Raw genomic sequence first — 15,925 nt, forward strand, 5'->3', positions numbered from 1 at the left:
CTTCAAACCATCTTCTTAATAACTCTTCCAGCTTATGATTTGGCTTGTACTGGAGTGAACTAATCATGTTCTTCATTGCCTTGTTTATTAGCCCTCGCATATTGTAAATTTTATTTTGTTGGTTTGAGTTGACCACTAACAATATTTTTTTATTTGATTTCTGTTTCAATTTCATATAGTTGAAAAAATATAAAGTAAGAATAGCTGCTTTTTTCTAAGAGTGTCAACTTTTTCAATAACTAATTTCATATAGTTGAAAAAAATATAAAGTAATAATTTCATATTATTACAATAAATAATTTTTTCACAATAATAAATTAATACACCAACTCCAAGCCAAATCATTGAAAATCAAATATAATGTGATGAAATTATAAAATTTAATTTTTAAAATAATAGACAAATATTTTCAACAATATCATAAATAATAATTAGTACATATTATGTAACAACAAATGATGTTTTATAATATATTTTTGTTTCAGTTTATATTAGAATTTCAATTTATAAAGGGGAAGTTTATTATTTTAGTTAAAAATGACTTCTGTAATATTTAAAAATTACTTATGTGAAATATTTAGTATATATTAATAAGTCAAATTTATTATAATTTTTTGAATATGTATTTAGTAAAATCTTTTTTCTAATTCGGAGACTCTTTAATCTTGCAACTTACGCTTTAATCTTGTTTATTTAAATCGTTGTGGCAGGTAATAAGATTGTTTACTTGAGGATTAGTGATAAATAGTTGTATTGTAAAGATAATTGTGTTGTAAAGGATAATGGTCCACTCATCAATATATCATTGATTGAATTTTAAAATCTTTTATGTTTTTATTTGAAGGCTTAACATTTTTTTATTATTATGTTTTGGTTGTAGCTGAAAGAGTGTATTGACAATGATCTGCAACACTAAGCCGATAAGGCAAGCGTAAATCCAGTTTTGGTTTTATATTATTCTTGTTTCATGTAAAAATTCTGAGTCTCTGACTTTGTTGTGTTCTTAGAGAATGTACATAATCAATTGATTCAGATTCAACTGCTTCTCACAATAGCTACCTTTGTTGCTGTCGTTTTTTTGGCCGCAAGTTTTCGGGATATATCTTTTTGAAACTGTTTTTAGAGATGAGGCGATGTTCCAATGGTGGCATTCGTATAATAGATTTATTTTTCCTATTATAAGAGAATTTTTACTATTGGTATAATAGAGCGTAAGGTTAATCTCTTGAGTCAATTCTCAGAGATAAACAAATTTGAATGTGAAACTGTTTTTTTTATTTAATAATAATCTGCTCTGTTCAGATTTAGATGCACCATAAAAACAAACAAACAAACATTAAGAAACGGCCAGGGGAACACTTTTTGGAATGGGTAAAGCCGATAATGGTGATGCGTGAGATGGTTAGGCTGTAAGATATATGTACGGTGTAGGTCTTCGTCGATTCCAGAAGACTTATTTATAGGTCAAGCTTGTATATGTCACATAAACCGTCCGTGAACCTGAATAAATGAGGCAGAGTAGGAGAATAGGTGAGGTGGAGTTTAATGACTGAGTTAAAGCAGGTGTTTTAAAAAAAGAGAAAGTGTTACAGAAAATCTAATCGGAGACCATGGCAAACGATAGAGTTATGGGGTCGAAGAGGAAGGGGAAAACAAAACTGATATAACCCTGCCAAAGCGGAGCGCAGTTATGAAAATAGGAAGGGCCCAGAAATAACTAAAGTTCATCAATGCTTTGCACTAAACGAACAGATTCAGAAAGAATAAGAAGTTGTTTCTCTTCTCGACACGTGTCGAAAAAAATGAATATGAAGGGTGAAGTGGCGCATTGTGGAGTCTTTCTCTTCTATTTTATTATTATAGATTTATTTTTAGTTTTAATTTCGCTGAAACAATATGCACAAACTTATCAATTATTATGTTTTTTTGCTTTAAAATATATTTTACCCGGTAGAAATTTTTCTATGTGAATTGTGAAAACCGACCATTATTCCATACAAATCAACAAATTTATGGAAAAAAAATTAAAATTTATTTTCATGTTTCCAACTGGTTAGAAAAATAAAATAATTACTTTTCAATTTTCATCTTTTTTTTTTTGAAACAAAAAGAAAACCTATTTTTCATCTTTTTAAATGATATTTTTATTGAATTTGAAGTGTACGTAGTTTTTTTAAATAATCCACAATAATTTTTGATATATTTTATTACCATACCTAAAGGGGAGGAATTGGAAAACAAATTCTATAAAATCCCTAGTCCGATAACCTTTCCATAATTGTTTTGCTTAATTATAATAAAAACAGAAAAATATTGAAAATAAAAATATCAAAGATAGATACGAATGTGAGAGATTAGAGCGATAGGGCTTAACGATATAAAACAACCTACAGTATATGGTTTTCCACCTCTCTTGCCCCCCCCAAAAAAAAAAGATCACATCATCCCCGAAAATAATCTAAAATCAAAGAAACCAAAGAAGAAAATGATTCGGATTCTTCTTCTTCTTCTTCTTCTTCAATATCTTCTCGGTTGAGCTTGTGTTGGTATCTCTCTCCTCTTTTCACCATTTCCCGACGTATTTGAATCTCTCAGAGCCATTTCCCCTTCTTCTCGAATCGTGCTTATAGAAGCTCTACGCGGCGTTTCCGCGATTCGAACAGCGTAACCGATTTCATTTTCGAATTCGCGCGAATGGGCTTTTACTTTTAGAGTCACTGCCGAGCGATTTCTCCTGTTAGATTATTGATTTTAGAAATTCAAATTCACATTAAGAATCTGAGATCGTGTTTTATTAGTTTTGATTTTTTTTTTTGGGAGAGTGATTTCATTTACTTTTGTGGGTTGTTTTTCTAATTTCAGCGGGAAGTTTTTGTACTTGATTTTTGTGGACCTTCTCAACTAACTCTGTGAATGTGGAAGATAGTTTGATAAATAGCATCTTCTAGAGAATCTTTTAAAGTCATCATCACCTTTGAGCTTATTATTATTACTACTACAAGTAAAGTGGTCCTTGATGGAGAATAATGAGGTTTTAGGGTCAAAAGGTTTGCTCAAGAAACACGAATTCGTCAGGATTCTCATCCAGTGCCTGTACTCCTTGGGTTACAAGAACTCCGCTTCTTGTCTTGAACAAGAGTCCAACATCTCCTGTAAATCCTCCGACTTCGAGTTTCTTGAAAAGCAAGTTTTGACCGGGGACTGGGATAGTTCCCTGGCCGTCCTCGACAGGGTTTTCGATGATTCGAGGGACGACAGCAGGAGGAACACTGCTTTGTATCTGGTGCTGAAGCAGTGTTTGTCTGAGTATTTGAGACGAGGGGAGACTTCTTTGGCACTGAGTGTGCTGCAGAAGCAAGCTCAGGTGTTCCGTGTGGGGAGAGAGAAGATTCACATGCTTGCTTTTGATGTTATTACTTCGAAGGAGATGGAACCTGGTGAAGTGGACAGCTGTTTGGTTCAAGATTTGAGGAGGAGGTTGCTGGCTGAGCTGGAGAAGCTGATTCCTACGCCTGTTGTTATTCCTGGGAGAAGGCTGGAGCATTTGGTTGAGTCTGCTGTGATGAACCAGATTGATACGTGTATGTATCATAACTCATGGGATGCAGTGTCACTCTACGAGGATCACCGTTGCGGAAGAGACCAAATCCCTTCAGAAACTGTTCAGGTGTTGTTCCTTCTTAGTAAACCATGTGTCTATTGGACTTTTGCCATTGGTTCTTATAGTTTCTCAAATCTCTTATTGTCTTTGCAGGTTTTGGTGGCTCACAAAAATGAAGTGTGGTTTGTGCAATTTTCTGATAGTGGCAAGTATCTGGCCACTGCATCAAGCGATTGTACAGCTATCATATGGAAGGTAAATATCTTAGGCCATTGGTTTCTCTTATCTTTACCTTATGTCATTGAGAGAGAGAGACCATATGAGCTAGCTTTGATGGGTAAAGAGAACCTTAGGAGGTTTCTTCTTTTATATCTCCTGAGGAAATAACATTTGGATGCCTTGGCTTGAAGCTGGGTATATAAGGTAGAAAAAGTCACTTAAATGACGACAGAAAAGTAACTTCCATATTGCAAGTTATAGCGATTTGTCATTATGATCCATGTAACTACTTAAGGGTTGGTAATTTTGTTCGCGTATGACTTCTGTGTATCTTTAGGGCACTAACATATTGTTTCAGGTACTGGATGACAACGAAGTGGAGTTGATGCACACGCTTCAGAGCCACCAAAATCCAGTTTCTTTTGTCTCGTGGAGCCCCGACGATACAAAACTGCTTACGTGCGGAAACGCCGAGGTTCTCAAGCTATGGGATGTTGAGACAGGTGTGTTGAGACACACATTTGGAAACAACGACAGCGTATTCACGGTCAGCTCTTGCGCATGGTTCCCTGACTCAACTCGGCTTGTCTGCGGCAGTTCTGACCCAGAGAGAGGGATTGTAATGTGGGATACTGATGGGAACGAGATCAAAGCCTGGAGAGGAACTAGAATTCCAAAGGTTAGTATTTTGGTGAAATAAATTTGTTTTGGTCTTGAAATGAACAAGTTCCTTTAATAGGTGGTGGATTTGGCTGTGACGCCGGATGGGGAGAGTATGATCACAGTGTTTTCGGATAAAGAGATCAGGATCTTGAATTTGGAGTCATTAGTGGAACGTGTTGTCACTGAGGAACAGGCGATTACTTCCCTTTCGGTTTCAGGTGATGGTAAGTTCTTTATAGTCAACTTGAGCAGCCAAGAGATACATCTTTGGGATCTTGCTGGAGAGTGGAAACAACCATTGAAGTTTACGGGTCACAGACAGAGCAAGTACGTGATACGGTCATGTTTTGGTGGGTTGGACAGTTCGTTCATCGCCAGTGGAAGTGAGGACTCACAGGTAAAACACACATATCTGTAGACCGAACACAGGTTCCTTTCTTCTGGTTGAGATTTGATCGGTTTGTGCACAGGTTTACATATGGAATGTGAAGAACAAGAAACCGCTTGAAGTGTTATCAGGTCATTCCATGACTGTTAACTGTGTGAGCTGGAACCCGAGAAATCCTCTGATGCTGGCCTCTGCGAGTGATGACCAAACCATCCGTATTTGGGGACCTGGTAAACCGGTTAGATAGCCAGAAACAGTAGTAGGTTTAAAGTCGAGACATACAGTGGTTCCATATTTGTGTGTATAGTTACTTTCTGTTTTGTTTCCTTATTCGCTTTGCAAAAACATTCTTTGCTTTATGAGTTTTGGTACGCTGTGGTTTTGAATTACCGGATTTTGAGACGTGAAAGAAAAATTCCATTATTAACAAATCGGAGTTCCTTCAATTAGCAAACAAAAACAAATTCACTAATAACAAACATCTCAAACAGAAATACATATGGTGAGATCATTTTCGGGAGGAAATGAACGACGGTAAGCAGCAAAAGATTTGTATTCCGATTCTTGCCGACATCACGTGACTAGGTCTTTAATAGGAATGTAATGTACTGACCGCCCACGACTAATGGGCTATCTACGTGCACTCTCTCGGTCCGTGATTACCATCCTGTCTAACGGACGGTACATTAATTTTTTCAAGGTTCGAAAGTTTTGTTTATTCCCCATGCAATCACCACATGATTTTTTTCCATGCTTTGGCCTCAGTATATGATATCGCAAATCATTTCCTGATAGGTCTTCCATTCTTCAACTACTACAACTTAAGCACACTTAATTCTTGAGTTCTAAACTGATGTGTGCCGAAACAGTAAGCACACTTTAGTAATATAAGTAACTAAATTAATTATCTTAAGTCTTTCTACGTATACCAAAAATCGGATGTTACAAAGATACTATGTATCCACAAACAATAAATGTCGATCTAGACATGGACAAGTGGACGTGGATAACTTTATGTAAATTTGTGGTTTTAAAGACAATTCATTCCTTCTGATTACCTGTTCAATGACTTTGTTTCCTTTGGAGTCTTTGTTAAGAGTACACTTTAGGTCGATAATATAGCGTATGTAGCCCTTGAGGGCTCTTGGGTGATAGATATATGGGTGAATTTGTGAGATGATCATAGTAGCAAAAAAATTAACAAAATAACCATAGCTTGAAAGGTGTGTCAATTTAGCACATCAATAGACATTTTACTCCTTCAGAAGCGCGTGAGCGTTTGCATTACCGACCATTCTACTTATACAAAAAATATAGAATAGTCTGTTTCAAATATAAATACAACTATAGAAGAGAATTAATTATATTAGTATTGTTTATTTGTAGAGTTCAAAGTCATTTAAGCAATGTCTAATATGAAAGAGAATATTTATTCGTATAATAGATGTTTAAGTGTATAATATAGAATGTGAAAGAACAAAATTATTGATATAGTACAAATAATAAAAAAAATTATCATTCTATTATTTGTGGCCATATAGTAATATGTGGGAGTATATAGGAAAAAAAGTCAATTGGGCAAAAATCTTAAAACTATGGTGAAATTAACAATATGTCTTGAATAATGTTTCTTTGGGCCGCACAATGTTGGTATACTAGCCAAAAAAAACTTTTATCTCTTCAGTTTCCATAGGCATATATGATTAAAGATAGGGGCAGATGTATCTTAAGTTAAACAGTTCAACACATTACATCCATTTATTTAGCTAATTATCAAGAAAGTGGTGTATAGAGAATGCAATTTCCCTGAGAGAGAGAGAGAGGGGGAGGGAGCGAGGGAGGGAGGGAGGGAGAGATATTGAATGGTTTGAAACAATTCTATTCTATGATACATAAATAGAATAAAATAAAAAAATAGAATATAATACAACAATATATTATTTGAACATTACATATAAGATAGAGAGAAAAAGACAAAGAGGAGGGAAAGAGTGAGAGGAAGATAAAAATGGAGATATGGCAGAAACATATATGAAACGCATAAAAAATAGAAATTGTATAGCTACAATTCTATTCTATTTTTTATTAATAGAATAGATTCGTATTATAACTGTATATATTTAATTTTATAAATATATATTAGTTTTACAAAATTCAAAAATGTCATATACAAAAAAAAATCTATGTTTTTTATAGACATATAAAAAAATTGAATATATAATTTTTAAACTTATAAAGTTAATTAAAAAGAGAAGTGAAAGTGAGAAAAGATAATATAGTAAATATTATAGAAATATCATAGCCGTTTGATTGTAATGGGTATAGACTTAATTTTGTTGTTTGCTATAGTAATGTCGCCAAATTTCCCTAGATATTATATCAAACTTAGTTGGGGAAAATCACATTTTAAACCATGAAAGTGTCACATTCTAGCACTTTAAACACTGAACATTTTTGACTAGCACTTTAAACCTTGAAAGTGAAATTTTTATCATAACAAACCTCCAAGTCAACTAGGTGACCTGTACTGTTCATTTTGTGATGACGTGTCGGTTTTTTTTTAATAAAAAATAAAATACATAGAAAATTCGAAAAAAATACAAAAAATCTAAAAATGTAAAAATTCAAAAAATATAAAAAACAACATTTCAAAAAAAAAAACAAAATTAATATTTTTAAAAATTAATCCAATTATAAACCAATAAATATATATAATATAATAACTTGAATGATGATTCTAGATTATGGTTTTTGGTTTTTGATGTTTTTAATTTTTTTAATTTATTAATACTTAACTTGTTAAATTTTCAAAATTAATCATATTATTGGTATTATTTATCAAAATGATATTTATTTTAGTAATTTTAAGTTTGTTTAAAAATAAATTAACTTATACGTGAAGTTCTTTAAAATAGTAAATAACTTTGAAATTAAATAAATAACTAATCAGAGAAACTAAAATATATGTTACTTATCTAAGAAGCTTCACGCATACCAAAACCTAACATATACAAATCTACAGGCATACCTCTATATCTTTTAATTATATTTCAAACTAACTTACAATATTTTAGTTAAGGTCAAAAATATTTTAAGTGGTTTATGATATTTTTTCTACTTTCACAAAAATTTAATAAGTTAAGTATTAATAAATCAAAAATTAAAAAAAAATTAAAAACCAAAAAAGCAGAATCTAGTATCACCATTCAAGTTATTATATTATATATATTTATTGGGTTATAATTGGATTAATTTTTTAAAAATATTTTATTTTTAATTTTTAATTTTGAAATGTTATTTTTATATTTTTTGAATTTTTATCTCTTTTTGAATTTTTTGAAATTTCAATGTATTTTATTTTTTATTTTAAAAAAAACCGACACGTCATCACAAAATAAATAGTACAGGTCACCTAGTTGACTTGGTAAACAAGTAAACCTCATTGGAGGCTTGTTATGATAAAAATGTCACTTTCAAAATTTAAAGTGTTAGTCAAAAACATTCAGTGTTTAAAGTGCGAGAACGTGACATTCTCAGCGTTTAAAATGCTATTTTCCGAACTTAGTCGTGTAAAGGTGGTAAAACTTCTAGTAAGGTAAATGATCGTGTAATCAAGATTTGGATAATGTAAGTTGTTGAGATACATAAATGCATAAACAAAACAATTGTCATATCTTTAAGTTTTTTTTAAGCATTTCCAATCCCTTTCTATTTTTCGTTGTAAAATAGAGTTTTGAGTAAAAGAATATCAACGGAACAATTTAACGAGAACCATATCTCGCAGGACAAAAGGGGGCCTGAGAGTCTGAGACAAAGCAGGAGATGGCGTGGTTACAGCTTTCTTCAATACTTTCAAATGTACCGGAAGCTATCGAATTATCTTTGGGTTATTGTCGGTAGATTTGCTGGGAAGACGGCTCTATTTTGCTGTGTCTAATTTGATCTTGTGTTGTAATAAAAGTCTGGGCCCATAATGGGTTTATTGTATACTGAAAATGGGTTGACCGTACAAAAACAAAACAAAACAAAGAGAGAAACACATACACGTGTGCTTAAAACAAACACAAGTGCTGGCTAGTCCCTTTTATTATTAGGTTTACATAAAACAAAAAAAAAAAACCTTGAAAAACAATTAAAACCAAACACCATATCTGGCGGGACAGAGCAGAGCGGCCTGAGAATATTTGTGGTTAGATCGCCTCACACCTGGTCTAGGTTTCTCTTTATATATATATACTCAATTGTTATGAAATTTTAGCTTCCGAGATGACTCAACCTACCTGCTCCCCCCAACACCAATCTCCTCCTCGCTCGATGATCCCGCCTCGCAAATCCGTGGCCAGTTTCCACCGCCGCAGGTTCATTATCTTCATCGCCTCTCAATTATGGACCTTACTGATTCTGTTTCAGATAACCACCGATCTGAATTATTGTATTGAACTGGATTACTGATGATTTAAGTTAACCTGGATTTCGTTGTTTTAGGGGGAGGAGCGTTGTGAGAATGCTTTTACAGAGGGAGATATCACCAAACGCCAAGTTTGTGTCGAGGAAACGTTGGAGTAAAACTAGATCATATACTATGAAACAGACAGGACAAAGTCTTCTTTCATGGTATGCTTTGTCTTTTTTTTTTAATTGTGTTCTTAATTTCAAAAATAAAAGAAGGGTTTTTTATTGACAATTCCCATTGTGATTGATTGTCATTGAAGGGCTGAGGCAGAGTCATTGCAGCATTTATCTGCCAAGTACTGCTCTTTTGGACTTTCTCCAAAATCAACTATTGCAGCCGCTTTTAGTTCTGATGGAAAAACTCTTGCTTCTACCCAGTGAGTACTACTCCTCACTTGCAGTTACTTTTTTTGTTTTTTTTTGTTTTTATTTTCCCCCTTTGAATTACCGCAGTTACTTTTCTTGTAGTGGTGATCATACCGTAAAGATTATTGACTTCCAAACTGGAAACTGCTTAAGAGTTTTGACCGGCCATCACAGGACTCCTTGGGTGGTGAGACTCAAACAATGCTTCTTCCCCTTTCTTCTTTGTTTTGCCATTTGATCTTTTATAGCTAATGTTCTTTGAGTTTGTACAGGTTAGATTCCACCCGCGAGATTCAGAAATAGTTGCTAGCGGAAGTTTAGATCAGAATGTCCGCTTATGGAATGCCACTACTTCAGAGTGTATTAAATCTCATGACTTCCGTAAGTTCTAGGAATCTGAACACTGTGTTTCTTTTTTACCCTAGTTCTCACATCATCTTCACTTTCTTCCTCTCTTACCAGGGAAGCCTATTGCTTCTATGGCCTTCCATGCCGAGGATGAACTACTTGCTGTTGCTTCTGGTCATAAGGTGGTTTTCTTTTTGCCTCTTAAGGAAACACTAGCCATAAAAGATCTCATAAATTTTTCATTAATGATATGTTGCAGCTGCACATGTGGCACTACAATGGGAGTGGAGAGGAATCAACACCAGTTGTTGTATTGAAGACGAGGCGTTCTCTGAGAGCTGTACACTTTCACCCTCATGGGGCTCCGTTTCTCATGACCGCAGAGGTGATTGATCATTTTTATCTAATTAGGATTTCTTTTAAATTGTTTGTCTGCTTACATTTTTTCTGAACTTATGTGGCTCGTAGGTGAGTGAAATAGATCCGTTAGATTCATCAATGTCTATAGCAACATCTGTGGGTCACTTGAGGTATCCTCCTCCCCCTGCTATCGTTTTCACTCGCCCTGAAAGCAGTCAAGACCTTCCTCTTGTGCCAACTCCACAAACTGTTGGAAGGAACCGATCAGATCGCCCTGAGCTTGGAAATATTCGGCGGTTTATACAAGGATGGTTTATGCCTGAAGGTCATAGTCTTGAGGGTGGAGTATCTTTTCCAGTTCAACCTTTGGCGAACTGGGTGCAGTCTGAGTTTGCTACCCCGCTTTCGGCTGCAGCTACAGAATTGCCTTGCACTATCAAAATCAAAGTGTGGCAACATGACATCGGAGACCCATTTGCACTGATGAAATCTGACACATGTCTGTTAACAATACAGCATGTCGTCCTTTGCAGGCAAAACTTACTTCTTCTCGCTTTATGATGTTAAATCATATACATACCTTTTTTTTTGTTTTGTTTTTTAATTGTATGTTTTTGATATTGCAGTGAGATGGGAGCTCATTTTTCGCCCTGTGGGAGATACTTAGCAGCCTGTGTTGCATGTGTTGTTCCTCATGCTGAGATAGATCCTGGACTGCAGACACTAGCTCAACAAGACTCAGGGCTTGCAACTTCCCCTACTCAACACCCTCTCACAGCACACCAAGTCATTTACGAGCTTCGTGTCTATTCTCTCCAAAAGGAAAGGTAATTGCCACTCAACTTATATCTCGTTGTGTTAATTCTACCTTCTTAAAAACACACGTCCCACACAGATAACAGATTCAGTAAAGTATGTTGTGTTCTCTATGTTTTACAGCTTTGGTTCAGTACTTGTGTCACGTGAAATTAGAGCTGCGAATTGCTTGACCTCTATCCAGGTTAGTCCCCTTTTTTAAGGATAATCAGATTTGAGTTTCTCTGGATTCTGAGCTTCAGATGGAAGCTATTGCTAGAGAAAAATTTATGTTTGTAATAGTAAGTTGTTGATGATGCTTTAAAAGAAGTATTAACTGAGGATTTTTTGGGTGCAGTTCTCGCCCACCTCCGAGCATATAATGCTTGCATATGGACGGCATCATGCTTATCTTTCGAATAGCATTGTTACTGATGGTGAAGCTACATCACATTTTTTCAGAGTGTTGGAGGTAAACTCCCTACGCTACATCCTTGTATTGGTATATTTTAAATTGAGGATATAACATAATTTTGTATGTAATGAATCAGATATACAGAGTTTCGGATATGGAGCTTGTGAGAGTACTCCCAAGTTCAGAGGATGAAGTGAATGTTGCTTGTTTTCATCCTTCTCCTGGATGTGGGCTTGTTTATGGAACCAAGGTAAAAAAAAAAAAATCTGATCAAAGGAGATCATTCATTATCAAGTATCAACCATGAAGATAAATATAATAACTGATTCTGATGTTTTTGTTTTTTTTAACTTAGGAGGGTTCACTGAGGATTTTCCAGTACAATACAGCTGCTACCTCTAAATTCACTGGACCAAACACCTATCCTGATGAGAACTTGTCCGAGGTAGCCTAGCATTATACAAAAATAATCGTTGGATCTTTTTGGAACAAACCAAATCAAACAAAAAGGTGCAAACATATGCATTAGAGTGTTCCAAGCAAGAAAGAAGCCATTTTTTTGGGTTCCATAAATCTTTTTCAGACATTTTCTTTTAGGTAAAGAGACTGCAGATAAAGAAATGTAAAAAATACTGTTTCTGTTGTTTGTAACAGAGTACCCTTACCTTTTTATATATTAAGTTATTAACAAATGTGTCTTCTTCTTAAAGTAATGTTATGAACTTATGATGCTGAAGCATTAGACCATTTTCAATCCCCTTTTAATTGTTTTCCTCGTGCAATAGAATAACTCTAAAACAAAAATGAATTTTTTTCAATGTAATTTTCTATAATAAGAAATGCTATATTTTTTCCTCTAGTTAGACCATTTCTAACTCATTTCTATTTTAGTTAGATCATTTCTTATCCATTTCAATATTTATTTCAAAAATATAAAAATTCTATTATAAAAGTGAGTTTTGCTCTAATGTATATATAAAATAAAGTTAGAAATGCTCTTATACAGAAACACTAGATTTGCTAATATATTTGGAGGAAAAAATAACAGTTTTATAGAAATAAAAAGAAATTTAGTATTTTCTACTATAAATGAACATATGGAAGAGAAATCAGCCTCTTTTAAGGTTTTTATGTTATAGAAAAACAAATAAAGTATACTAGGTGATAACCCGCTCCCGAAAATTTATAAAAACATTATATTTGGTGATTATAAACATTAAGTGTTCTACTATACATATTTTGTATTTTAATAATAGTTAACAAACTTATACATGCCAAATAATAACCAATTACTTTATATACTATTACTTATTTTACGTTTTTACATATTATGTAATAACAAATAATAAATATATATTCGATAACTAAAAAACCATTAACTAGTAAGTATATAGTTAAATTGGTGCAAAGACGTAAGTCAAATAAATCACTCTTGTTTATTTACTATCATTTTATGGTAAGTAATTCTAAGCAATCAAATTTATTTATTTTGTATATAATAAAATTTAAATGATATTAATATAGATATATATTATACTTTAATATGGCTATGTATTAAATGAGACTTCATAATTATATGGTTTATGATCATTCATATCTTTTTATTAAAAAAATTCAAATTATTGATAACAATTTTTTTAGTTTTGGTGTTTTAATAAGTTTATAATTTATAAATTTTCTTGAAAATTCATTGCAAATTTTGAAATTAAAATATTTATGTATTTTTATATGGTATATAGTTTAATATATAAATATTTATATTATTTTAAATATCTATTAAATGAGATTTTTACCCATGTGGTTTTAAGATCATGTGTATCTTGTTATAATGAAAATGTTAAACCATTGATCATATATATTTTTTTTAACATGAGACTTTTAACAGTTTTTTGTTATAGTCATTTTTAAAAATCCAAAGCATAATATATACGAAAAATATAATTTTTAATTTTATGGTTAATTTGATTGTTTAATTTATTTTAATAATATAAAATTACACAAAAATGATGGATGATACACAAATTGTTATAAAATTTTTATTATTAAAATCATTAATTATAATATATATATATATATTAGTCGCATTAGGTAATTTTGTACATTTTATTTAAGGAAAGAACGAAAATAATAATTGTACACTTTTAATTAATTTATGACTAGTTTAATGAAAAGTATAATATATGGTTAGATGGAGTAACATATTTCTCTAGAGACTTTGAAAAACATTACACTGATGAGCAGTATTTTGAAACCCGACCTGGACCCGCGGTTGAACTGGTAAACCCGGTGACCCAGCAAAAAATCCGGTTTGAGTTTTGTTAAAAACCCAATATTTAGAAACCCGCAAAAATCTGCGAAAACCCAGTAAAACCCGGAACCCGATACTAGTTGAACCACCGGTTGAACCAATAAATAACTTTTACTTCTTTTCTTAGTTTTTATTATGTTTATATTTTACGTTCTAAGTTTCCAATTAAGAAGTTAGGTGCCGGCAAAAAAACGAAGTTAAGTTTTCCTTTTCAGTTTTATATTTGTAATTTTTAGATTTTGATGAAGATTTTACTATGCCACCTGAAGAAAATGAAGTGAACGATGGTAAAGAGAACCAAAATTAGTTGATGTGATTTGGTGTTAGTTTATTTCTGTTACTGACAATTTACTACAATGATCTTTTACTTTTGATTTATTTTAGATTTGAAATTTAATTTATTATTCACATTAGACATTTAAATATTTATGAATTTTATGTCTTGATTTTTTTTCGATGTCATAACTCTTATCTTGTCACCGAAAATTTTAAATAGTCTAAATTATTTTTTGATATTTTGTATGTCAAATGAAAATAAAAATATAAAAATTAAAGTTTAATATTTTCTAAATATTTTTTAAAACATAAAATATATACATATCCAAACTATTATTTTATGTTTTAAAAAATATTTAGAAAATATTAAACTTTAATTTTTATATTTTTATTTACATAGCTAATATATTATTATATAATAAATTTAATTTATTTATTAACACGTTGTTCATCCGGGGTCGATCCAGTAACCCAGCGACCAGGTAAGTCGTCCGGTTCAGTGTCGAGGTCGGGTTTAAAAATATTGCTGATTACACATGTCATAGCTAAAATGTGATAATACTTTTCAAATAATATACATGGGATTATATGATCAGAAATACTTGCACCCTATATTTATTTAGCAAATTGAGTAGCAGGTTTGACAACGTAGCACGGAACTAAGAGTAAGAGAATTAGGGCTTGTGGCAAAAGGGAGACGTTCGTTTCAAACAATGATGTTTAAGCCCAAACCATTGACTGTTATTAAAGTTGTCGATACACTTGGGCAAATTACATAGGGATCTGGAAAATGTAGCGAGGATAAGAAGGATGTAGTGAAGGCACTTACCGTGGCAACAACATACTGCGAACCTCTTAACTTAACTCGTTAGGAAAAGTTGCGGTTAGGGTTCTCACGTCAAACTGTTTTAGCTGCCTTGAGAGTTGGGGCAAGCGTCTGTATATGATGAAGAACACTCTAAGCCACTTTTAAACACCAATAATCTTTAGATGAGACTCTGCCAAGATTGTGAAAGAAGTATTATCTGTGCTTCCTGTTTATGGCATTATTTTTCATGCTCTTTTAACTAGTGGTCTGTGAAATCTTTCTGATGCATTCACATGATCAATTCGGGATCACCGTTTCCACATGCGAAAATGTTTCAGCTCTAAGTTTATTTTAACTGAAGCAACTTTAACTAGCGTGCTGCTACGATGTTGATAATTAAGAATTCCAGAGCAGCGACATTGGTCAGTCTTATTCTTATGCACCTTGACATTTCAATTTTTTTTTTGTATGTGCCTTGTTGGTATGTTTTCCATACATTTTTTTTTTCTATTTAGGTACTGGATTCTCTGACGCACAGCTTCAAGAGCTATCTTCTAGTGTGGTGCAAAGTCATTGCTTCTCCAATACTAAGAAAGATATTTTGTTTCCTCTCTCTCCAAGATTAATACATTGTGGACCCTGACAAGGTTAACATTATCTGACTTACTAGACCATCATTAAAGAGGATCCTTAACAATGGGATCCTTAACAAAAATAATTAAATATTTGAGTGGGTTCCAAAAAAGTCAAGGATCGGTAATAGAAAGCACAAAATAAAGACCGATAGTTTTTGCACTGTTCACAGGCCTCAACGATACGTGCCAGCCCGCGATTGATTCGTTTTTTAATTTTTTTTTCAGACAAAAAAGAAACAAAAAAAAACAAAAAAGTTTATTAAGAAACCGTGCCACCGATTTCAGCGATAA

General features: G+C 32.8%; 2 protein-coding genes across 3 annotated transcripts; both read left to right on the top strand.

Moving 5' to 3' along the window:
* The first annotated feature begins 2,365 nt into the window (after positions 1 to 2,365).
* On the top strand, positions 2,366 to 5,294 carry LOC106315392 (WD repeat-containing protein 26). The gene is made up of 5 exons (XM_013753118.1): positions 2,366 to 3,667; positions 3,755 to 3,856; positions 4,179 to 4,499; positions 4,560 to 4,880; positions 4,954 to 5,294. The coding sequence occupies exons 1-5, from the start codon at positions 3,017 to 3,019 to the stop codon at positions 5,116 to 5,118; spliced, it is 1,560 nt and encodes a 519-aa protein (XP_013608572.1). The 5' UTR covers positions 2,366 to 3,016; the 3' UTR covers positions 5,119 to 5,294.
* A 3,677-nt stretch (positions 5,295 to 8,971) lies between these two features.
* LOC106315391 lies at positions 8,972 to 12,296 on the top strand. 2 transcript variants are annotated; one of them, XM_013753116.1, is made up of 13 exons: positions 8,972 to 9,229; positions 9,357 to 9,485; positions 9,584 to 9,700; positions 9,777 to 9,876; positions 9,962 to 10,070; positions 10,152 to 10,219; positions 10,297 to 10,422; positions 10,506 to 10,930; positions 11,024 to 11,224; positions 11,337 to 11,397; positions 11,551 to 11,664; positions 11,744 to 11,857; positions 11,963 to 12,296. In XM_013753116.1, the coding sequence occupies exons 1-13, from the start codon at positions 9,138 to 9,140 to the stop codon at positions 12,059 to 12,061; spliced, it is 1,755 nt and encodes a 584-aa protein (XP_013608570.1). In that variant the 5' UTR covers positions 8,972 to 9,137; the 3' UTR covers positions 12,062 to 12,296. The 2 variants fall into 2 exon arrangements, with proteins under 2 accessions (XP_013608570.1, XP_013608571.1); XM_013753117.1 differs by having other exon boundaries at positions 9,792 to 9,876; positions 11,963 to 12,294.
* The last annotated feature ends 3,629 nt before the right edge of the window (positions 12,297 to 15,925 follow it).

This window comes from Brassica oleracea, chromosome C9 (assembly GCF_000695525.1).
Source record: "Brassica oleracea var. oleracea cultivar TO1000 chromosome C9, BOL, whole genome shotgun sequence".
Taxonomy (NCBI): domain Eukaryota; kingdom Viridiplantae; phylum Streptophyta; class Magnoliopsida; order Brassicales; family Brassicaceae; genus Brassica; species Brassica oleracea.

Excerpts from the sequence above, each read along its gene's own strand:
- LOC106315392 (XM_013753118.1), top strand. The coding sequence starts at position 3,017 with ATGGAGAATAATGAGGTTTTAGGGTCAAAAGGTTTGCTCAAGAAACAC. Across the intron at positions 3,857-4,178 it reads GTACAGCTATCATATGGAAG|GTACTGGATGACAACGAAGT; the intron begins GTAAATATCTTA and ends ATATTGTTTCAG. Across the intron at positions 4,881-4,953 it reads GTGGAAGTGAGGACTCACAG|GTTTACATATGGAATGTGAA; the intron begins GTAAAACACACA and ends GTTTGTGCACAG.
- LOC106315391 (XM_013753116.1), top strand. The coding sequence starts at position 9,138 with ATGACTCAACCTACCTGCTCCCCCCAACACCAATCTCCTCCTCGCTCG. Across the intron at positions 9,486-9,583 it reads GGACAAAGTCTTCTTTCATG|GGCTGAGGCAGAGTCATTGC; the intron begins GTATGCTTTGTC and ends TTGTCATTGAAG. Across the intron at positions 10,931-11,023 it reads CAGCATGTCGTCCTTTGCAG|TGAGATGGGAGCTCATTTTT; the intron begins GCAAAACTTACT and ends TTGATATTGCAG.